At 41.6% G+C, this 14137-nt stretch overlaps 1 protein-coding gene across 1 annotated transcript in view; it reads right to left on the reverse strand.

Moving 5' to 3' along the window:
• Nucleotides 1-14137, reverse strand: part of GABRR3 (gamma-aminobutyric acid type A receptor subunit rho3) — a 52393-nt gene that overhangs the window by 23377 nt on the left and 14879 nt on the right. Inside the window, exons 3-4 of the mRNA XM_015879145.2 lie at nt 11132-11271; nt 3582-4087 (exon numbers count right to left, since the gene is read on the reverse strand). Of these exons, the coding sequence (XP_015734631.1) occupies nt 3582-3709 (128 nt within the window). The 5' untranslated portion in view covers nt 3710-4087; nt 11132-11271. The remainder of the gene's footprint in view (nt 1-3581; nt 4088-11131; nt 11272-14137) is intronic.

Raw genomic sequence — 14137 nt, forward strand, 5'->3', positions numbered from 1 at the left:
GCCAGATCCTACGTGGCTCTTCTTCTGTTTTAATGCCCCATGGTACTTATAAGAAAGCAAAAGCCCTTGCAGCAGTCTGGAGGAAGTTATAAAAACCTTATCAGCACCTTTCTCACCTTCATAGACTTTGAAAAGCCTGAAACTCACATCCCAAGAATAATAGGCAGGAGAAGTGTTGCTTTCTGTTACACTAATTAAGTACCCAAGGTACCATCCTTCCATAGTGGAGAAAAAATTATCACATTCAAAATGAAACTAGGTAAGTTTATGAAAAGAATATTCTGAAGGATTCTTTTGTGAAAAGAATACCATGAAGGGCCCTAGATTTAATGGTCAGAAAGTTCTTCAGGACATGGGGAAATGGTTTTAAGTTAAAAGAGGGAAGATTTAGGTTGGATGTTAGGGGGAAGTTCTTCACTAGGAGAGTGGTTAGGCCCTGGAACAGGCTGCCCAGGGAGGTTGTGGATGCCCCGTCCTTGGAGGTGTTCAAGGCCAGGTTGGACGGGGCCCTGGGCAACCTGATCTAGTAAAGGTGTATGTTTGGTGGCCCTGCCAGGCAGGGGGGTTGGAACTACATGATCCTTGAGGTCCCTTCCAACCCGGGTCATGCTGTGATTCTGTGTGATTCTGTGATTCTTTACAGCGATACGTTCCTGAGGTATTCCAGCTACTACCAGCCAAAAGGTAGAATTACAGAACTTATTCCCAGGAGAGTTTGTGGCATTACATAGCAATGTAATCTCAGAAACTTTTAACACTCAGATAACCGTATGCATCAAAACTGTACAGTTCTCTTTCTCTCTCTCCCCACCCCCCTCCTCTCCTCTCTGCATTCCCAAGTGTTCAGTGACATCAGCAATATGTACGGTCAAAAAGCCTAATATTTGGACAGTCAAATGTTTTGTTCTTTGCTTTAGGAAATGGACCATGAAAATAATCTCTTTCTCATGTACTTTTGGTTAATGCTTTAAAATCTTCTTTACAAGAGAATGCAGACAAATAGCTTTGGAGGGAGAATTGGGTTACTCTATTAAACCAGTGGAACTTGTAGGTTAAGTAACATTTTCACATGGGATTCTTTCTAAAAGGCCACCCATTTAACCAAGGCCATCTGTCAGCTGTGTCCCTAATAACTCTGGTGCTGGCTGAAAGGTTTTTCCCCAGAAAGAAAAACAGGCCGGTGTAAAGTCAGACCGTGTTGCAATGTACTGGAAGATAATGCTGTCTTTAGAATCAGAATCAGAGAAAGAATCAAACAAAAAGAAATTGAATGTGTTTGGATTCATTCCACAGAAAAGCTGATGTGCAGCTGTTAAGCTTTGGTATCTTCTATGGCTCAGATCCTGTAGTCTTCTTCCCAGTTCCAAATCTTAAATCATGAGGGCCTAGCAAATGATACAGAAGGTCAAACCTTTGCCTCACATAAAGAAAACTGCTATTCCAGTCAGCATTATCTGAGAATGTGGTGCTGGCAATCCTCCTTGCTTCTGTTCTGTTAACATCCTTCTTCTGATTGTCTCACATGACCTTCCTGTGAATCCATTTGTAGGTACTAGTAAAGGTTTGTGAAGATGGAGTTGTTCCTGTTCTTCACCTGTTTTCTTGTGGCAAGAGATCAGCAATGTCCAGCAGGATGTCACATTTGCTGTCTCCTCCCATCAGGCATCTCTTATGCTTTTTAAATTAGTGTGCCAGACATGAAGCAGCTCCTCTCAGCTACTGCAGAACAGGATACATGCAAATAACAGTAGCATATGTTTCCCTTTTACAGCTGACAAAAATGTATCAGTGAGCTTAAAACAGACCTTTACCCTTACAGCAACAAGAAGGTATTTTATTTCGTTTCAATTTTATTCTTAACTGCTTCCTGAGACTAATAAAGTCCCAGATTAGACTCTATTCTGATATTAGGTCTAATTCTGTTTATTTTGTTTTATTACAGCAAATAATTGCGCACTCACATTCACTCCTACACTATTAGTGTTTGAAATAGTCTGTCAGTAGACGTTCTGTTCCTGAGCACTTGGCTTAGACCAAACTTGAACCAATGACCTTGAGAAAATCCAGAATTCAGAAATCCTAAGCTATACAGTGTCTGCAGGCACTTCCATTGTGTCACTGGGATGTGTTCTCTTGCCCTGTGTTGCTTAACCACAATTTTAACGAGATCTGTAAGGACTCAGGGGTATATCACTGCTGGATTATCACATATGGAGAGATACAGAATGTAAACAGCTGTATGCCTGTTATAAAGCATGCAATTTTAACAATAGCTTACCCACACTAGGGGAGTCCAATGTTGTTACCTTTCCCCAATGGGTGATTATTATGAACAAACTATCAGTTCCCCTGTCAATTTTAATAGGGTGTCAAGGACATGAAAAAGTGCAACAGTTGCATCATTTCTCCTTCCTTAAATAGGGCTACTTATTACAATGTCTCCAATATTTCTACAAAGACAGACATTGCTTGGATTATCACTGGCAGTCGGTGTCTGTTTACATGCTGTGAGAGGCCCCATGTCTAAATATGAAACTGGATGTGGGAAAAAGCTCAAACACTTTGCATAGAAACTTAAATGTAGAAAGCTTTGTATGACTATTTCTTTTAATCCACCTACTTGATTGGAAAGACTAAGAATGGATACAGTCTCCTTTACAACACCTAAAAGCAAAAGGCATATTCCAGAAAGGGAGCACATTGTGTCATCAATAAACATAAAGTACAGTTCACCTCATTTACAGAATCACAGAATGACCTGGGTTGGAAGGGACCTCAAGGATCATGTAGTTCCAACCCCCCTGCCTGGCAGGGCCACCAAACATACACCTTTACTAGATCAGGTTGCCCAGGGCCCCGTCCAACCTGGTCTTGAACACCTCCAAGGACGGGGCATCCACAACCTCCCTGGGCAGCCTGTTCCAGGACCTAACCACTCTCCTAGTAAAGAACTTCCCCCTAACATCCAACCTAAATCTTCCCTCTTTTAACTTAAAACCATTTCCCCTAGTCCTGCTATTATCAGCCCTTTCGAAGAGTTTACTCCCCTCCTGGGAGTAGGTTCCCTTCAGGTATTGAAAGGCTGCAATGAGGTCACCCCGCAGCCTTCTCTTCTCCAGGCTAAAGATTTTTAGTACCATATTTAGTACCATAACATCTTCAGTATCTCGATAGTGTAGTTACTCTGCTGTTTTATTAATAGAAGTCACTTTATAATGTTGGCATCAAACTTTGGAAGGCATTTTAACTTCTTGTAATGGGACTGAGAGAGCTAAAATATTCAGTACTTATCATGACAGCACACTGATATCACACAATTTCAAGAAGCTGTGTGTGGGCATGTGCACAGTCATATGAAACATACAGGAAATCACAGCATGAAATGTCTGGTTATGAAAAACCTCTGATAATTAATAGTTTAACATTTCTCTTTTAGGAACACCCTGTCCATACACTATATACAGTATAAATTCAGAAACTGGAAAAACAGGGCAATAAACAAACAGGATGCATTGAAAGACTGATGGCAGACAGCACAAAGTTCATCAGATGAACATAGATAGAGGGAACACGCTGCTTACCTGTTATGCTTTCTTAAGAATGAGAATTGCTGACGGTGGTGAAGATGGTGATGCTGACTTTGGGAGCTGTGTAGCACTGCTGTCGGCCACAGGCAGGTGAAGAACAGAAGCTTAATGACCAGGACCATCTCTTCCAAAGATAAATGCACCCGATCAGCCAATCCACCTTGCTGACTTTCTATTTTTAGTGTTTTTACTGTTTAGAAACAGCATATCATAAAAAGGATGCGTGTGAAGCAAGGCATTACTGAAGAAAGAAAACAGTGGCATCCCAGTTCTGATGTCCTCTCCGAGTTCCCCTCGTGTTTTGGCAAAACATAACAATTCCTTAAGCTCTACATCCCTGCAGCATCTGCTGTCAAATCAGAAGCACCTTGCTTTCAGAAATGTAGAAAATGCAGCACTTCGTTTTGCTGGGCTGCAGTCTGATCCATTGCTTCCACTGTTTCAGCACAGGCGTATATTCAAATTCTCCATCACCCGCTCAGTAACCTCTTCAGCATAGCCTGTGCAGGCAAAGTGATGTCAAACATTTAATCCCCCTTAAATCCCACACAAAACCATACAAAAATCTGCTTTAATGACAAAGGTCTCTAAATTAATCTTTCTTTCTGTATATGTGTGTGTCCGCTCAAAATAATTTTCTGTAAAGGTCAAGCTCGTTCATTAACTGGCTACATTGCACTCTCTTCCCAACCATTAACATCATTTCTGATTCTGTGATCTGTAGTATAAAGCAATTTGTCTGTAAGTACAGAATGGATAATGTCACGAAAAAAGTCCAACTTACATGTGAAGTCTCATTTCAATACTCCTGATTAACATTGGAAAATACTGACAATCTTTTTTTTTTTCCCCTAAGCTCTGCAGCTATCTATTTAATTTATCCTAAATGTATGAAGTGCTTGCATGCCTAAGTATCCCTACACCAACCCTAATGTTATCTTCATTTCATTTAGCCTTCTCATTGCAGCCTTTCAATACCTGAAGGGAACTTACTCCCAGGAGGGGAGTAAACTCTTCGAAAGGGCTGACAATAGCAGGACACGGGGAAATGGTTTTAAGTTAAAAGAGGGAAGATTTAGGTTGGATGTTAGGGGGAAGTTCTTTACTAGGAGAGTGGTTAGGCTCTGGAACAGGCTGACCAGGGAGGTTGTGGATGCCCCGTCCTTGGAGGTGTTCAAGACCAGGTTGGACGGGGCCCTGGGCAACCTGATCTAGTAAATGTGTATGTTTGGTGGCCCTGCCAGGCAGGGGGGGTTGGAACTACATGATCCTTGAGGTCCCTTCCAACCCAGATCATGCTGTGATTCTGTGATTCTGTGATTCTCTGCCTGTTCAATGGCAAACTGAATTGCAAAACATTTTATTAATAAATTGCTTCTTAGGCATTAATTTCAGAGTGCCTGTTTCTCCAGTTAAAGATGATAAGATCTCCTTAGGAAGAACTTCTTTACAGAAAGGGTAGTTAGGTACTGGAATAGGCTCCCCAGGGAGGTGGTTGAATCGCCATCCCTGGTTGTGTTTAAGAGCCATTTGGATGTGGTACTTAGGGATATGATTTAGTGTAGGGTTTTTAGAATTAGGGCACTGGTTAGGCTGTGGTTGGACTTGATGATCTTCAAGGTTTTTTCCAACCTGGGTAATTCTATGACTTCTATGACTCCTGTGGACTTAGAACTGGGCAATAGCCCACACACCTTCTTAGCTGACACAGTCAATACATCCTTTTAAGAGTAAGTTCAGTAATTACCAAAACTGTCAGCACATGTTTATTGTTCTTTCCTTGTAAGTTGAGAGAGAAGAAGCTGAAAATTAAAGAGGTGGAAATCCCTGACCGCCATCTAAAAGAAGCAGAAGTAATTCAGGTCTCCTCACAGCTGGCTTCTTCCTGAGTCACACAAACAAACAGGGAAATAAAAAACCCACCCACTACTTTAGCTGCTGAGACTGTTAGCATCAAAGCATAACAGGATAATCATTTTGTGATGTAGGCATCTGCCTACTTAGAAGTCCCCTGTGCTTTTCAACTAAATCTATTTGGCCCACGAAATAACTATCAGATGCAAATTATTTCCAGGAGGAGATTACCAAGGAACAGCTAATTCCTGCTGCTTTTTCCATTTGGAGTTGAAAAGCTACCTTCCTGTGACTAGAAAGAAAGAAAATATTCCTTCCCAATCAGTGTTAGATTAGATCAAAGGCTTCCACCATTATTACCCCCCTCACTCCGCATTGTTCACATTGCAGTCCTTTCTTGCTCAGCAGTTCCAAAGAAGATTATTTGTAGCCTGACTCGGGGTTAGCCAGATAGTGTTTCCAACAGCTCTTAAGTGTATCTCTAGGGTGGAGCATTTAGAGAAGGTAAACATATGCCAAAATATATAAGCCTTTTAACAGGCTCTATTTATTTGTACTGTTGTCTAGAGGGGAAAGGAAAATTCAATAATAACACTAATGAGAATTCATTCCAGGTAGAGAAAACACTTGGAAATAATACTTGTTTCCAAGCCTATCTGGTTAAGCTGTCTAGTCTCATCCAGCCTACATACATCTAAGTATCGGAGTATCTGACTAAATCACGCAAGAGAAAACATCCAAGAGCCTTTGAGTCCTCAGCTTTCCCTGCCCAAACACAGGCATTACAGTAACAGCTACAGTAGCAAACCAGATAAAAGAAACAAACAATAACAACAAAAACCTAACTGCGCTGCAAGTTGTGTGGCAAAGGTCTTAATGGCATGTTCAGCTATCTGTATTAACTCTTTGCCAACCATTTACCTCACCTACAAAGGGTTAACAATATGTATATGCTGTCTTCCCTGGAAGTAATAAACACCCATATTGCTTCCAGAGACTCTGGGGAAAGTCATATTGTAGAGTTTAACATCACCTTTATCTGGAACTGGTGGCTATCATCCTCTCTAAGCACGATGGGGGAAGGAGATAGATAGTTCCATCTTCCATGGAGGATTTCCCAAACAAGGACAATGCATTCTTAGGAGTTTCCTGAAAGATGTGGGTTTCTAATACACATTGTAAAAAGCAGAAGAGACGGACGATATTACAAACAGCAAAACATATAAAGCGGATTAACCAGAGCTGTCAGTGTGAGAGTTAGAGTGCAATACTGCAGTACAAGAATAGGCAGTGTTCTGCTTTTCTATGGTAACAGGCCCAGTGCATAGCGCTTACTGTTCATACTGTGGTCCCTTGCAGATACACAAGAGTCAAAATCAAGGACTCTGCTTATATCAATACAGATGATACACCAACTTGAGAGAATAAGGCGCCCATTCTCAATTCTTAACAAGATGAAGTGAGAGACAAGTAGAGCCTGAGCATCATGAATCCACCTTACAGAGCCCAGAATGAATGAAGCACTTCACTGTCTATGAAATTATCATGTCACACAGAGTATTCCTGGCATCAGTGAATGGTGAAGTCAACCAATCTGTAGATGCACCGTCACCAGAGACAGTACACGGACGTATGTCACCCAGATCCAGATCGAGCCCAGGGTTCTGGTCTTGGTTTTGACACCCTGTGAAGTCTGTCTCATCTCAAAGCCACATTAAGATGTTAAACATAGAGTATTAAGCATGTTTATGCAAGAACTTTCTGTACTGACCACTTGTCTAGCCACAGACCTGGAGGTGCTATTCCAGCTCCCCAAAATGCTTGCATTAATAGCAGAACTAAACCTCAAATCTGCAATTTCAACTCTAGAATTGCAATTGGAAATGACATTAGCTCAGAAACCACTGAGAGAAATACAAAACATTTGGCTTCCAGTTGGCTTCATTGGCACCTGAGCGGCCAACACATCTTAAAATAAGTAAGTACTCTGAGAAACATACAAAGCTAGTGTATGTGCAAGAAACCCTGGTGAAAGATAAAGTCCTGTAAATCAAGTGTAACTTCAGCACTTTGCTTTTTCTTCTCATGAGTGAACATTCAGCTGCTGTGGCTCATCAAGTGATAGTGCAGTTCATTAAAGAGTAACGGACAGCTAAACAATTGCCTCAATTTCTCTGCCTCTTTGCACTCCAATTTTTCAGTTTCTAAATAGAGAATTCTTTCCCTTTTGCCATTCTGCCCCCAACAGACCAATTGATTAATTAATTTAGCCCCTAAATCCCTTTGCTTAGCTTTCACAGAGCAATTCTGAACGAAAATCATCAGTTTTATTGCCTCTTGTTAAGGGACAATGTGTGTCTTGAAGGAGAAAAAACAAGCCTGAGTGTACTGAGGGTGCTTCAACATGGAAAGCAATATCTACTGTGTACGATTCTCTTTCTTCCATGGCAGTTTGGCAAATACCAGCATGTCTCAGTGGTGCTCCACAGTTAGATCCTAATTGCTATCAGAAGCTCGTTTGGCTCATTCCCCTCCACAGACTACAATACAAATCAGCAAGTGCATTTGCCCTCTTCTTGCTGCCAGCCTGAAGTTCACTAAGCTCTTCTACAGAGGGCTATCAGAACACATTTGGTTTGTTGACCAGGAATTAAGTATATCTCAGATGGGAACCAATGTATAAAATACCTTGCATCTGTGCAAAATTCCTCTTGCTGTCACCTGTAAGCACGAGGAGAAGAAACAACCTGTTGAACTGTGGAAAATATGTGCCTCTCAGCTTCAGCACTGCAAACTATTCTGATTTTTGCAGTCAAAACAGAGACAGATTTATTTATCGATTAAATTCTGATCACTGTTGGACAGAAAAGAGCTTCCGAAGCCACCAGGTACAACTCAGTGACCGTTTTCCAGCCTTTCCTTTCCCGTTGATAACTCCCAGAGAAACAGATGCTCAAATCGCAAAGCAGGTGCTCGTTTCCAAACGGGCGGCCAAATTTAACTCGATAAATCTAGGTTTTTCTAACGTTTATCTCGACAGAAGCGCCCTCGGGCTGCCAGCGCCATGACACGCGCAGCACCGACATGGCGGCTAGGCGGGAACGGCTGCTCCCAATGGCCGCGAGGTGGCAGCGCCGCCCGCGCTCACTCCTTCACTCCTTCACTCCCTCTCTCCCTCCACAACGGCCATCCCCGGCCCCTCAGCTCGGAGGTGTGGGGCGGTGGTCCCTGAGCTTTCTTCCTGCCTTTCCCTTCAACCCTCCTGGGGCAGTGGGGCTGTGAGAGAGGCTTCGCTGCTGGGGGGTAGGGAGCCCTGTCTACACGGCTCGCCCTGCTGCCACAGCCACCCGGCGGTGCAACGGGAGGAGGACGACGTTAAAAATGAGTGAGGGTGGGAACAGAAAGCCAGGGCGGCTTTCAGCTGTCCTGAGGAAGAGGGTCCTCATCCAGGGGGCAGCGGGAAACAAAGCCTGGCAGGCAGATAGAGCTGGGGATTTGCAGGATGTATGAACGTTGCTAGACCATACTACATTGCACTCTACAAATGAAGATCAGAAATGAATTAAAGGCAGTGGCTTCGTAAAGATGGGCTTTAGTCAGAGTGGTGGGAAGTAAGAACACCAGGAAAAGGTGAAGAAATTACACAACCACAGAACTGTGGGGACCTCTGGAGTTTATCCAGTCCAACCTCCTGCTGAAGCAGTTCCCTTCAGCAGGGTACACAGGAAAGCATCCAAGTGCGTCTTGAGTATCTCCAGAGGAGGAGATCCCGCCACCTCTCTGGGCAACCTGTACCACGGCTCTGTCACCCTCACAGTAAAGAAGCTCTTCCTAGTGCTTGTAATGGAGCTTCCTGTGCTCCAGTCTGTGCCTGTTGTCCCTTGTTCTGGCCCATCCACTTGACTCCCACCCTTTAGATATTAATAAACTGTGACATCCTCTCTCAGCCTCTCCAGGTTGAAGAGTTCCAGGTCTCTCAGCCTTTCCTTGTACAGGAGATTCTCTAGGCTCTATTACTAAATTCATTAGTTAAAAATAAGCAACCACAGACATTTCCACGAACAAAACCCAGAAAACAAGATTCACTTTGTATCAGTAACATACTTACCTCATGTAGATTCAGCGTAACTTTAGGTAGTGATATAATACAGATGGAGCCTGCTCAGAAGTGACGCTCTCCTTCCATAAATCCTTGTCTGCAAAGACTACAGAGCACAGGCATCCACCACAGCCTGCTGCAGGGAACTTCACAGCAGAGCTGCCCAACACAAGGATAAACACTTCTTCACACCTGCCTTGAGCCCACCATTGACCCCATTTTTTACTGTCATTCTTTGGTGCTATCTCCGTATTGTTTTCATTTTGTTTTGTTTTCATTTCCTTGTGATTGTTCATGCTGAAGATCTTGTAATTTGCATGGCACAGAGGAGGAGATACAGGCTCAAGTACAGAAACTGGTTTGAGCTACTGGACCCTATTGTATACCTCAACACAGCTAGTGTCCTCTACTATCACACAGCCCCTGCCACATGGCATCAGGTGGCAAGCCATCAGCACTGACTGCTGTGACCTGATGCAGGTGGCATGACATTTTAAGGGGAACAGGTTCCTTACATCTCACACTCCTTTATCAATTTTAATTTGATCCTTTTAGCAAAAGGCATTTTTGTAGCCTTACCAAATAGCCTACATTTGTCACCAATTTTACCAGGAACGTCAAAATAAATTGTGGAAATAAACACCGCAGATGAGCTGATGTGGAAATAATTTGGGGAACAATGTCATCGGCATTTTGCTCCCAGACTTCAAAAGTTGTCAAGCACAGAAATTCAGGATGACTTGAAGGCAGCTGATTTTAAATAGCAGACGTGAGCTACTGTTTACTTGCCTTGCATTTTCTCAGTCTTGAGTGGTCATATTTAAAAGCTTTTCCAGTAACAAGAAACATAGTTTTGTTTTACAGAGAACGTGGTTCTGCCAAGTATTACATTACAGTGTGTTCTACATCCACATTCAGGAAAATGCCGCAGAGAGGAAAGTGATAAATTTGTTAGATATAGCTGTGGGAGTCAGCCTGTGGTGTGCAGACTTGGAGAACAGGAAGAGAAGAACAGATTATGCTTGGGAAATGCAGAGATATTTCAGCACCCTGTGATGGCAGGAGTATAGTTAATATTGTGTGGATGGGGTAATGTATGTGCCAACTCGTATATGAGGTATTTCCAAAAGTGTAAGATAACCGATACTCAACTCTGAGTCCATGCCAGGAATTAGGTTAATTTTGAGTGGCAGTGGATTTATGCCTCTTTCTGAAAGAACACTGAGTTAATTAAAACCTGTAGCAAAGCATTAGGTTTCACAGGCTCAGGAACAGAGCGTGCAAGACTTGCAGAATTCTCTCCAGTATTTCTGAAGTGTTTGTTTGCTTTCTTTTCTTTCTTCCTTTCTGTAACAAAGGAGCTTCACTCATCACATGGAGTGCAACGTGCAGCTGCTATCAATACACATAATTGTGTAACTTGCTCCCAAAGAGCATGACCCTCCCAAAGCAGGAGGCATCGCTCAGTCAAAGCACAGGAACTCTGAACACTCCCAGGCTTCCAGTGTTGCTCCCTCCATCAACACACTGCAGCTCCCAGCCCCACAGACCTTTCCTAAATACACCAAACCTGTGTGATCTGATGACTTACTGAGTATATGGATTTCTCCCACCAACGGTGATACTGAGGGATTGTCTTCATTACTAATTTTTTTCTTTTTAATCATCCCAAAAATCAGGGTGGCAGCATCTGTTGTTGCATCACGAGTCTCTTCCCACTGTAAGAGAGAACTGAATGAGAGGCAAAGAGCTTAGGGCTGTGAAATTATATTTTGTGGAATGTTAAGGAAAAATAAATTGATTTTGATTGTTCTACTGAAAATACATTTCTCTCCTTTCTGCTTTTCACAAGGTTTCTTTTACTTCTTCCTTTTTCAGGCTGCATATCAAGGATTTCAGCAATAGCAAAAAGAAAAAAATGTGTAGAAATACAGGGTCCGGCATATCGTGATTCAGTGCAACAGAGAGACAATTATTAAACCATCTGCTTTCTGCTGCCTGCAGCATTTTCAGCGTTTTGTAAGTAAAGCTATTTGAAAAGCTATTTGCTGTACTACAGCATTAGATGAACAAGGATACTTTGTATTTTTTATCATATTTGTATTTGAAAGCCCCTTCCATGTCAACACTCTGATCATGCAAGATCTTAATTCCAACCTGTATGAAACACATGTAAAAAATATATATTGATATCAATGTAACTGCTCCTGCAGGAGCAAGGTAGATCTGTCATTACTGCTGGATACTTTTCCTCATTAAACAGTAGATAAACAATGCTCTGATACCACACCATATCTACAGGAGGGAAATGTAGGATTTAGAAAGACTGTACCTAGTCATTCAGAATCAAACTGAAAGCGGAGCTATACAAACTCAAGTAAAAAGCAATTAGAAAGCTTAACACCCATTGGCAACAATTCACATTTCTGCTTACACTTGGAATATCCTCCTTGCCTTAAGTTTTCTCATAGGGATGAATATTTCCATGTGTTTTTATAAACTTTCACTTTTATCTTTTCTCGCTCAGAACACAGCTTGCCAATTAGAGGCTGTAAGTCTCAGCAAATACACTAATACACACTCCCAAATATATTAAAAAATTACATAAGAATGTTATTATTTGCATTGTCATCACTGAAAATAATGTGTTTTTGTTACATTGGAATCTCCTTCTAAATCTTACACAAAAGAAAGGGGTGAATCCCACTTTAATACAGATGTCAATTAGAATTCAAATGGGAAGTATAGGTAAGGATGCAGCAAGTCACAATGAAGTAAAGGCTCATGAATCATATGCATGCCTGTCACTGAGTGTCAAAACATTATATAAATATATATATATGTATTTATTTTAACTGAAGTTAGAGTAATTATTCATGTAAAAATCCCAGAGCAAAAGCAAGGAATCATAAAAAAAATCCATTTTACAATTTTTAGTGGGGAAAAGAATTAAAAATACTTGAAAAGTATTGAAGGTTTTGGCCACCGGCTTCCCTTTCACTATGAATGTAAGAGTCCACATTCCATTTTATAAGGCTCAGCTGACAGAACAGCACACGATAAAGACAAATGCAAACACAGCTCATCTAAACAGCTGCCTGCATACATGCCCAGTATGATTAAACATGGCAAGCCTAACCCAGTTCCCTTTTTGTTTTTTTCTGTAGCAAATTTTAGAGGTAAAAGCAGCAGCTCTCAACATTCATTAGATTAGAAGACAGCAAGTGATTTTTGTCAGGTCCTCACAACCCCTTGAATATATATTTTTTCTTAATGAAAATAACTTTCTTAATAAAGGACAATTTCTAAAGAAAATCAAGGAGCAGCAGATAAAGATCCTATGGATGGGTGCAAAAAAATGATGGTCTCAGTTCAAAAACACATGTAGCGTAAGGCAAAATCTTTAAATCACAGCACAGCCCTTCACCATGATTTGCAGCCGCAGGAAATTAAAGAGCTAAAATTGAAGCAGACAGGCAGAGCTAAGCATAGTGCTGCCTGCAGCACATTATTTCCTCTGTGTCATCATGTATGGGCCTATGAAACTTGCAGTCCACTCATCTGTAGATCTTCTGGCAGCTTACATACTGACAGCCTGAAGGTACTTTGATACTGCAGATTCTGAAACACAGAGCTTCATGAGCTGTCAGCAAAGGTGGTTACCAGGATCAATCTGACAGCTCCAGTAGAGACATCTGCACAGGCAAACAAGCAGAAATTAGCTGCCATCAAGCTCCTTACCACTGTGGCATGGCTGTCACCATGTCCTTGCTGTTGAAACTCCCAGGCTAGCATCTCATGGACAAAAGACCACGCAGCAATTGTTGGCCAGGCATTAGAATGGTTTGAGAAGGGGAAACTGATTTCCCTGATCTTGCTTCCTGTCTTAAATAAGCTCACAGTTAAAGTGAACACACATCGTGGCTATTCATTTGCCTCCATCCAGTACCTAGACAGAAATTAATTACATTTCTACTTCTATCTTATTTTATACCTCTAGCAGTGTTAAAGAGTTACAGAAAGACGCCCTTATCTTTATTCAAATACAGAAAAGACTGGCTTTCTCAAAAAGAAGAAGTCTTTGCTGGAGTCTGAATTGGGTTGAAGCAGAAACTGTTCTCAGAAGTATTTGGAAGGTAGTTTCACCATGAAAAGATTTGTTAAAATAAATATCCAACAAAACACGAGCCATTTTACATCTGGGAAGTATGGTCAGGAACAATGTCTCCTAAAAGCCCAAATTCCTCTAATGTCTCCCCTGATAGAGGAGTCAAGTGTTTCACTACAAGTTTTTCCTAAAATGAGCCTTGCCTGAAGCCAAGACACTATTCCTCCACCAACTCAGCGGGATTTCTTGCAGTTAAGAATGCAGCATACCTAGTGAGATTTGAGAAGTCTGGTTCAGAACTCACTGAGCCTTTTCATATCTCAGGGTCACAAAAGCTCTCCAAAACAGCACTTAAATTTCCTATGCGAGGCCTTGGGGTCAAATGTTTTTTAAGAAATTGGAAGTTAGGGGAAAACATAGAGATGTTTATAATTTCTCTGTAGGAATTACACTGATTACAAGTGAATTAGAAAATCCATTTGTTTTTTG

Source organism: Coturnix japonica, chromosome 1 (assembly GCF_001577835.2).
Source record: "Coturnix japonica isolate 7356 chromosome 1, Coturnix japonica 2.1, whole genome shotgun sequence".
Lineage (NCBI taxonomy): Eukaryota > Metazoa > Chordata > Aves > Galliformes > Phasianidae > Coturnix > Coturnix japonica.